This window comes from Microcebus murinus, chromosome 4, assembly GCF_040939455.1.
Source record: "Microcebus murinus isolate Inina chromosome 4, M.murinus_Inina_mat1.0, whole genome shotgun sequence".
NCBI classification, from domain to species: Eukaryota; Metazoa; Chordata; class Mammalia; order Primates; family Cheirogaleidae; genus Microcebus; species Microcebus murinus.
In genome coordinates this window covers 16551304-16561899 of record NC_134107.1, presented here as the reverse complement: position 1 = coordinate 16561899, position 10596 = coordinate 16551304, and the positions used below count along the sequence as shown (strand labels likewise).

General features: G+C 42.4%; 1 protein-coding gene across 1 annotated transcript; it reads left to right on the top strand.

The window, feature by feature from the left end:
- Nucleotides 1–265: 265 nt before the first annotated feature.
- On the top strand, nt 266–1204 carry LOC105863156 (olfactory receptor 9Q1). The gene has a single exon (XM_012749962.2). It carries the CDS (start codon nt 266–268, stop codon nt 1202–1204), a length of 939 nt encoding a protein of 312 aa, XP_012605416.1.
- The last annotated feature ends 9392 nt before the right edge of the window (nt 1205–10596 follow it).

Genomic DNA, 10596 nt, shown 5'->3' with positions numbered 1-10596 from the left:
GGCTTAGCCATAGAGGCAGGAGAATACACAATTCTGCCCTGAAAACATTCACCTGTGTCTGTTTCTTGCTACACTGAGCTGACCATGTCACAGAACTTCCTTGAAGGCAGGAGTTAGGATCAGTCGTTTCTGAAGCCCACTTAGCACCTGGTGCATTTTTGTCCATAGCACATGTCAGATAAATGTAAACTAGAGATACAGGTAAATCTTAGGAGCAGCTTCCTAAGCTGCCTCCCATCCTGGCCCTCTCAGGTACCACTGGCTCATGGCAGAGACAAACCTCACCTTGGTGACCGAGTTCGTCCTTATCGCGTTCACCCAGTGCCCGGAGTGGGCACTCCTCCCTCTCTTCCTCCTCTTTCTGTTCATCTATCTCGCCACCTTACTGGGGAACTTGGGGATGATCACCCTGATCCGCATGGATGGCCGGCTCCAGAGCCCGATGTACTTCCTTCTGAGCCACCTCTCCCTCACGGACATCTGCTACTCGTCTGTCACCGTCCCTCAGATGCTGGCCGTGCTGTGGGAGCGGGGGGCAGCCCTGTCCTACTCGCGCTGTGCGGCGCAGTTCTTCCTGTTCACCTTCTTCGGTTCCATCGACTGCTACGTGCTGGCCCTCATGGCCTACGACCGCTACGTGGCCGTGTGCCGGCCCCTGCTCTACGCCAGCATCGTCACGCAGGGGGCCTGTCTGCGCTTCGTGGCTGGGGCTTACCTAGCAGGTCTCTTCAGCGCCCTGGTGCGGACCGTCTCAGCCTTCACGCTCTCCTTCTGCGGAAACAATGAGCTCGACTTCGTTTTCTGTGACCTCCCTCCTCTTTTAAAGGCGGCCTGTGGGGAGAGCTACACCCAGGAAGTGGTGATTATTGTGTTCGCTGTTTTTGTCATCCCTGCATGCATGGCGGTGATCCTAGTGTCCTACCTGTTCATCGTCGTGGCCATTCTGCGGATCCCCTCGGCTGGAGGCCGGGCCAAGACCTTCTCCACCTGCGCCTCCCACCTCACTGCTGTGTCCCTCTTCTTTGGCACCCTCATCTTCATGTACCTGCGAGATAACTCGGGCAGGTCCCCGGAGGAAGATCGGGTGGTGTCTGTGTTCTACACGACAGTGATCCCCATGTTGAACCCCCTCATCTACAGCCTGAGGAACCAGGAAGTGAAGGGGGCCCTGAGAAGAATTCTCGATAGAGTCAGGTTGTTCTAACCATCTCCAAACTTGGAAAATCCTGAGAACCACCTACTCTGTGGTGCCAGCATTCTGGACACTCATTATTTATAGCATGCTCAATGTTTAAATGAATATATTATGGGACAAGGCATAAAAAAGACCCAGAACTTTTGGTCCAGAGAGAGGAAGGAAGAAAAGGAAAATGCAGCCAGAGAAGAGATTGGAGTGAGGACTTCAACTCTTGGGACAAATGATAAAATAATCTGAAATGAAATCTTGTGCAATCCAGATGTGGTACATCTCACTAGTCTGTGATTATAAAACGAGATTACATTTTTTGGCAAAATGTTTAATGAAATTTTTCCATCATATAGAAATGTTTAAAATAATGCATGGTGAACTCCACATACTCAGTACTTAGAATCTGTGGTTGCTAATTTTTTGCTATAGTATATTTACTTCGTTACATAGATATAATCCATCTATTAATTTATTCATCCATCAATTCACCTATCAACTCACCTTAATTTTTGATTCATTTCAAGGTGAGTTGCAGACATCAGCATAGTACCCTTCACTCCTATGCAGTTCAGAATTATATCATCAATTGGAATCAATATTTAGATTAGATTTATGTTTCCTGATCAAATTATGGTCATTTGATGGCCCACTTAGTAAAGCTGACCCTGCTGAAGGTATTCTTCGGATTCTAGTAGGTATCCCAGGGATGCCTCACATGAATCCCTAAACAGTGCCCACAAATGGCTGTCAAAGGTTATCGCCACTGGAAATATGCCCTGTTCTTTCTCCCTTCCCACCTGTTCCAGCTCAACTTGTCATATTGCATGCCTGAAAATCCACTTGGCAGAGTTATGCTATTCCCACTGCCCATAATAGTATTTCCAGTTTCTGTATCATAGAGGTCAACTGTCTGTTCTCAAAGGATTTGTCCTCGGGGAGGCAGAGCATCGCTGCATTCCATGCGGGGCTGGGCAGGAGGGCGTCCTTGCCTATACTGGGTCTCTGTGCTCTGCAACAGCTCAGCCTGCATGCAAAGCCTCAGAAAGTCTGTTGGTTCTTGATCTTCCATAACCACAGGTGCCTTGCCTCCATCAAAGCCAAGGCACTGGAAAGGAACGGGCCCCATCTGCCCATCTTTTTTGTATTTTTTTTTAAAAATTCTATTCCTAAAACTCAAACTTCCTCTTTCCTTGTTTCCTGGATTACCAGAAAACAAGATCTGAGCTGTATGAATGTTGTAAACAATTGTGAGAGGGGAAAGGTGGGGTGAGAGTATCTTACAAACAGGATGTCTCTACACTTAGCCAGCCAAAAATGCTGTGTCACTCACAGAATTCCAGGAACAGGATTTTGAATTGGAAGAAGCAGTTATATGAAGGGTAGAAGATTCAGTGTTCAGAGGGCCAAAGGATATTTCAATTCAAGATCACTTATAGTAAAATGAAAGATATCTGAATATTCAAAGACATTATGTTTATTCTAGAATGCAGAATATTTTAAAAGACACATTATAAGTATTGCAAGAAATATTTTAGCCCTTTCATAATGTTTTCTCTGGATATCAAAATCCAGGCTGAAAATTTATAGCTCCACAAAGGGGATGATTAATAAATAGTTCATGTGTCAATTGTGTTACAGGTGGTATGAAACGTTAAGGAAATGGTTAGAAAGCTTGAATTGGTTATATGAAATTTCTTCCCTGTTGAAAAAGACAATATTGGGTCTGTGCGAATAAGAGCAGTATATTGAAGACTTATTTGCCCTCTTAAAATCTACCAGAAGGCAGAGACAACAGGATGAATGGAAAGGGATTATTAAGAGAATGAGTTGCCAGGTCTAATAAAAAAATTTAATGTTTGTTAATTGAATTCTAAGCAGGAACAGGTACAATGAACACTATTCAGGTGATGGACACACTAATAGCCCTGACTTAAGCATTATAAAAGCTATCAATGTGACAAAAACATATGTACCCCCTTATTATTTTGAAGTAAAAATAATAGAAATAAAAAATTTCTAAGCAAGCGTTTAAAGATTTCTGTTCAAGAAGAGAGGGCTAAATGAAAAGGCTATAGAATTAGTGGCCACGAAGTCCCAAGTCGTATAAGGAATTCCATCTACTTTTTACTCTATAAAGAGAACTCAGGGAAAGTTAAGAAAATGCCTTTCACTTATGTATGGAAGGGGAGTCAGGATTCAATCAGGAAATTTTTAAGAATAGTTGATAATAGGGAGGTTACCCAGTTGTAAATAGGTGTTAGTATTTCCTTACATCTTGCTATACTTTGTATAGAACTCATTCAAGTAAACAACATGTGATTGTTTTGTTTTCAGTAATTTTAATTCTAAATGAGAAATCTTGCTATTTTTGACAACATGGATGAAGCTAAAGGACATTATGCTAAGTGAAATAAAAGAGTCACAGAAGGACAAATACTGATTTCATTTATATGAGATATCAAAATAGTTTAACTCATAGAAGCAGAGAGTAGAATGGAAGTTTCTAGGGACTGGGGAGAGGAAGAAAGGCGGAATTGCTGTTCAATGTGTATAAAGTCTCAGTTATGCAGAATGAATACATTCTAGAGATCGGCTGTGCCACATAGTACCTGTAGTTAACAACATGATACGGTGCACTTTAAAATATGCTAAAAGGATAAAGTGTTCTTACCACCAAAAATCCAACCAACCAACCAACTCCCAAAAACAACAAAAAAGAAAACCCACAAATGAACATAGGAAACATTTTGGATAGATATACGATATACCCTGATTGTGGGGATGGTATTATGAGTATATACATATGTTCAAACTCCTCACAAGGTATACATTGAATAAGTGAATTATTTTTTGTATATAAACTATATCTCAATAAAGCTTAAAAAATCTGCTTTTGGATTTTTGAAAAGCAGGCTATTCAGGCCAGGGAACACCATCTACTGGAAGGTTTTGAACGTGGCTGTAATACCTAAAAGGAGGATAAAAAGGTCTTCTGTAGAGAAACCCTGGACACCCAGCTCAGTGAAGGAATGGCCAGGGTAGCACTCCGCCTGCACCTGCCTGGGCTCACACCCGGAACTCAGCTTGCGCCTCTCATCACCTTTCTCAAGTGTCTGCCACTTGGTGCCCTCCAAGGAGAACTTCACTATCAGCTGTCAAGGAAGGGACTTGTTGGTAGTATGACTGTTCTGCTGGGCCTCAGGAGACCCTGCCACCCTCCTTTGTCCCAGAAAATGACAAAGTTTTCTGGTGACCACACTACTTGGTACAAGAAGTGGAACTAAAAATGCCACAGCCCTTCCAGGGGGCAGTGCAAGTTGGCAGATCCTATAATACGGCATGATTTCCAAAGTGCCAAGAAGGAACCTGAATCCCTCTTAAATTCCTGCTCTTTGTTTCCAATTCCTTTACTTGAAATTAGTCCGCTTGACCTTTTTTAGAGACTGTAGGCCATAATAGAATGTTGGGTGGCAAGTGCCATCAGCCAGCTGTGTGTCCTTCCATGAAATAATTCCCTTGTTCTCTATCTCAGTTTCTCCATCCTCGTAATGGGGTAAAGAGTTGAATAAGAATTCTCAGTCCCTCTCTGGTCTGAGATTCTATCTAGTTGGGCTTTCACCTTGTTAAAGATTTAGATTATTTAAGAAGGGATCTCACATTAGAGGGATCACCAGCCATTTCTTTCCGAAGGGGGCAGTCTCAAAGCTCTCTCCGAGCATGGGATGGAAGTGAGCACTGGAGAACCTGGCAACTGGGAAGTATGGGAATGGCTGGAGACAAACTTTCCACACTTTACATTGGCCCAGGGAGTTCAGGCATAAAGCTTCAAACACCACCAAACAGCCATTGTCTTTCCCGAGCCTTGTTGATGCAGACAGGATGTTAAGCACGACCTGCTTGGGCACCAGTGGCAAATCTGCTTTAGCTCAACCACCAGCTCTGTGCAAGTCCCTGAAGCACAGGTGCAGTGGGAATTTCTCTGATTTTCCTTACCTCAGTGTGGTGAAAATCTATTCTTTTGTGACCCGAGAACAGTATTCTCTCTTATCTTTGAATGTTCCTTTCTTTCCTCTGCCCATATGGATCACACAAGTACTTCCATCTCCCTGTATGTCCCATCTTTCTGGTCCTCACCTATTGGTGACTGATCAACATTGGGCCAATCTTGGTACTCCATCTCTTGGCCAAATACCATCTGAGGTCTTTCTTGGGTTTTTTTTTCCTTTTAATTTGGCAACGGAAAAAGTGATTTTCACCTGCTTTGTGGTGGAAAAGTTAGGACATGTGAAGTGAAGAAACAACCAATGGGCATTTTTCCTACTTTGTGGTGAAAGCAGGTTTAGGAAGAAAATAAAGCTGATATTCAGAAATAATTATGGACAGCAGAGAAATTCCTTATGTTTTGGGATTGATGGTCACAATTGTTCCTGAGACTTAGATACATCCTTGCCTGCCCTCCCCATAGTTTGGAGAATCTTGCAGTGAATTCATCTATTGCTCAAGCCATGCTATATGCTGGGCTTTTGCCACTTACAACTAAGAAGTTCTTGTTATGAAACTTGTTATGAGACTGTAAGTCCTTCCCTCTTTGGGATCTCATTCCCCACATCTGTAAGCTGAAGAGTTGGACTAGATTCCAAAGTTCTTTCTGGCTCCATCCTTCTGGGAAATTCAGATGTGGAGGGTCTGAGAAAACGTGGCAAAACCTCATAAGGGAAGCATGGAAGAAACTTCTCTCAGGACTACACACCTCTGAGAGGGTTTGGAGGATAGGAAGGACAGATATGCATAGAACTTAATTGACATGAATTCACTTGATTGTTGGGTCATCTTTATTTGGGGCCTCTTCTGTACTTGAGAGCAGTAAGAGACCATTGGGTAAAGTGTTAGTTAAACAGTTTGGCCTTAAAAAGTCATAGACTAGGACTCAAATGAACTGATACAACCACTAAATGTATTCCTATTTGGGGACTTCCACCTGCTTCCCTGTGAATTGGAAAGTCTGGATCATTTGCCTTCTAACATCTCCTTTGGTTCCAATATCTTATGAGAGCCTATAAAAATTCTGTAGTTCCAGAATATGTAAAGTGAGGGCAGAAATACCAATGATGAATTGAAAGGGGAAATTTTGCAGCAGGATAAGTCCTTCCAATATCCTTCCAAAGCAAATTTATAAGCACTAGGTGTTCCTCAGCATTGAACTGGCATGAGATCCACTCAAGTCTGGATGGGGAAGATGGATCCCAGGGTGAGATCTGAAGATACGTCCTCTATACATCCTTCTTAGCATCCCCTTCAGGCCACAAATCATGAATTTCTGGTTGTAATAAATGGGTATCCTCCTAAAGTAGTTCAAGAAAAGCTTTTTGAAAGGGTTATTCCTTGCAATAACTCAGATTGGGTCTTCTCCTTATCCTATCAGCTATGACTATAAAAGTGAGGCTACCTGGGGCTAAGGTGGATGGATCCTCAGTCCACCCCTTCACCAGAGGCTGTGAGTGGTACTTCACACCCACAGAAGGAACAAGGGCCTGGCCATGTGCCCTGAGTATTTTCTACCACAATCTACTTACTCTGCAACTTAAGTCTCATCTTTAAGCCAAGTTTCCTTCTTTCTGAAAAACTAGAAGGAAAATACAAACATAGCAGGAAGAACCCCTCAATTACTCCCAAACATTGAGTTCAGAGACTTCCTTTTGGGGGTTTCAGTAGTGTATAGGAATTAGGAATATGAATTTTGGAGCCAGACTGCTTGAGTTTAAACCCTAGCTCTGCTACTTACTGTGGGCACTATTGGTGGTCCACTTCAACTCTCTGCGCCTAAATTTTCTCATGTCCTTAAAATGAGGATAATAGTACCTAACACATAGGATTGTTGCATAGATTAAATGAGCTAATATAGGCCTCTATTTATCTATCTCCCTCTCTATTGTCATCATATCATCATAATCATCTATCCTCTGTCCGTCAGAAGAATGAATTGGCATATAGTAAGCAGCTAAAGTAGTCTTCACTATTATTATCCTGTTGGATTTCCTTTCCAAATTTTGGTGAGATCTGTAGGTCTTAAGAAAAAAATTCTCTTTTCTTTTGCTTCATGTCTCAGTAGTCTCAAGGAAAAAAATCTCTAAACTTCTTTTACTTTGGTTTTATGGGCTCTATACATGAAATTTTGATCTCTACTCTTTAAGGTCCATTTTGCTTCTCTTCTGGGGCTGGCCAAAGGGTGCCTAAACAATCATAATAATCATTCTAATGGTGTCTTTAAAAAACCTTTTAAAAATTTTAATTGATAAATAATAATTGTGTATATTTATGGGGTAAGATGTTTGATCTATGTATACATTGTAGAAAGATTCAATCCACCTAATTAAATAAATCAGTGGTTCAAAATTCACCTGTAGCTTCCTGAAAGCAGGGGTCTGATGGTTGCAGCAGCCTGTTTCACTTGGATATCTGAGGGGCAGTCACTATTTTTATAAAATATTTAATAGAACTGCAGGAGCTCAGCCATCAGACCCACTTTGCAACTGAAGGGAGAGTCTTTCTTTAAAGGACGAGGTGGTTTCCTCTTCCATAACTGCCGAGGGATCCATTTGGAAGGATGTGGTTCCCCCCGGACTCCTTCCTAATTCCTTTCCCAGGAAGAGCTGTTGCTCTTGGGGGAGTTAGTCTGAGAGACTTAAAGGAGCCAGATACTTAGATGAATCATCAGGAGATGCTGCTTCTTAGAATAATTACTATTCTACTATTTGGCATTTGGACAGTTTCTGTGCCTCTTTAGAGCTGGACTGGCTAAGGAGCATGCTTCCCTAGGAACTCTAGTTCTGCAGGATGTGAATGAAAAAGAGGTTCTGTGGTCAAATTCTTTTGGAAATGGTGGGTTAGGGAAAGTTGATTAGGTTTTTAAATTATAAGACTTCATAGATCCTTTAATATGCTGATATGCAATAGGGTTTCCCATGTGAGGAATATAGTATGCAGTGATCTATAAACTTACGAGAAAAGTAAATCTGTTTTCCTCCCTCGAATGTCTACCTAAGATACCTGGAGAAATGTAGGGCTCCTGCAAAGTAGGAGCCTTCTGGTAGTGGTTTTCAAACTTTGCTGCACATTGTAGTAAGTTACCTGGGAATTAGAGCAAATACTGGTGTCTGGCTCCTATACTCAGACGATCTGATTTAACTGTTAAGAGGTATAATTGGGGCCTTGGGATTTTAAAAGTTTCCCAGGTGATTCAAATATGCAGTCAAGTTCGAGTGTCATTGCCCTGGAGTCCTCCTGTCTTGTGCCATCTCTGGACCAGCTCTGTCAACAGAGCACTGACCTGGTCCAAAGTCATTGTTTGACCACTCAGAAGCTTCATAGTCTTCTCTGTATCTAGGGTTTTTTGGTTTTGTTTTTTGTTTTTGTTTGTTTGTTTTAATCTAGAAGGTAGGGAAACATCAAACTCATCCTGCCTCGGGTCTCCTGTGAGGAAGGGAGGCACTTGTGGGACTTGGGAGAAGTCGTGCATATATTTATTATTTTACTTTAGTTTATGGTCAAGCAGGGCTAGAGCTCCAAGGCATTGCCCCCATAATTTTTGGAGATTACCCGGATCAGAATCACCTTGGATCCCTGTTCACAATGCAGATGCCTGCTGTCATGGCAGAAGTACTGTATTTAGATCTGTGGAGGTGGGGCGCTCATATTCACATTCTAAACAAATTCCCTGGATCATTCTTATGCACATTGAAGTTTGAGAGCCAGTGCTCTGGTGTAGGGGTTGGTCACTGTCAAACATTTGCTTGGCTTGCCTGATGGAAGTCTGTTCGCAGTCCGCCCACGCTTGCCACTCTAACATCTTGTCTTGTGACTCCCCACCTGCACTGTTCTCTGCTTCTGCCAAATGGTGAACTTTCAAAGTCACCAATCATAGCATGTTTTGGCTAAGGAAGCCAAAGCTCAGGCTTCTAAAACAGCCTCTTTTGGGGATCAGGTCATAGCTGGCTAGGGTGGCATTATGTAAAACCCCTGACAAAATTCCCAACAGAGATATACAGGAAGACTTCAAAGAATTTCCTTCTGGTACAAGGCAGGAAGAAGGCAAGACTAGGAACCAGCCTCATCAGTCTCTGCTGAGGGATGGTAGGATGTGCGATGGGGGCTTTGGATGTTTGAAATTTAAGAGAGACCTTCAAAGATATTAGGTCCCTTGTTAGGAAGTCCCATGAAGATAAATCGCCTCCCCCTGGAGAGTCCCCTTGGGAACCAATTAGGGCATGACGCTGGGGCAGTGGAAATAAGAAGTGCCACCAGCAAAGTCTAGTGCTAAATCGGGAGCTCAGGGAGACAGAGAGGCTGGTCCACTATTATCTCAGGCCGAGTCTGAAAAAAAATCCCAGGAAGCTCTAGAGTCAGGGATATATTGCTTTGTCACGGTGGGTGGGGAGGACAGAGACTACTAGAAGTGAGAATAAGACACACAGCTACTAGAAGTGACCCCATATCAATCAGCTTGCTCTGGTCACAGACACATGCTGCATTGTGTATTGAAAAGGAACAATGACAAGGTAATTGAAGCCCAGAGAGGAAAAATGACTTGCCCGGGTTCACACATGTGTGAGTGAACTAGAACCGAGGTGTCCTCTGGAATGGCAGGTCACAGGCAGGGAAAACACTAAACAAAAGAGGAGGGCACTAGCAAAGTGGAATTCAGGTTAGGATGGTTCACGCCCAGCTCATGGCTTCCAGATCTACTTTCTTTTCTTTGTTATTATCCCTAATGGGTCAGCTTGGTATTGGCCTGGGTGCTGGTGCATCAAGAGCTCAGATGCTATCAAAGCCCTTCTTTATAGCCTTGTTCTAGAACTCTCCTAAGGATTCCCAGATCCATTAACCCAGATTCCTCCAACAGCACTCAGAAAACACTAGACTATAGAAATATTTCTGCTTCTTCTGTTTCAAATTTGGATGCTGCTTTTTTTTTTTTTTTTTTAAATCAAACTAACTGCATTCATTAGGGACTTTGAGAACAACCAAACCATGCTTATAGAGCTTTGTTAGGTGGCTAACGGGGCTCATGTTTGCTCTTTTGATTCCAAGGTTAATGCTAGTGTGTGTTTCTGTGTGTGTGTGTGTGTGTGTGTGTGTGTGTACACCTTTAATAAGCCAGCCAACTCTAATTAGGATAACAGCTGTTTGTTAAACATGCATGTCGTTAGACTGAGAATAGAAATATTCCTACAAGCAGAGCCCATCGCTGATTGCTAATGGATTTTTTTTTGGGCTCTTTTGTTGATGGAATATAAATTTTCCTTCCTTAAAACGTTCATTTAAAAATTTAAATAGCCACTGTGTATGGGGAGTGCTTTTAGAGTTCCAATGCACTTTTGCATCTGTTTTAACCAATGCATTAACCTTAT

What these genes read in the sequence shown, in the direction of transcription:
- LOC105863156 (XM_012749962.2), top strand. Translation starts at nt 266, where the DNA reads ATGGCAGAGACAAACCTCACCTTGGTGACCGAGTTCGTCCTTATCGCG.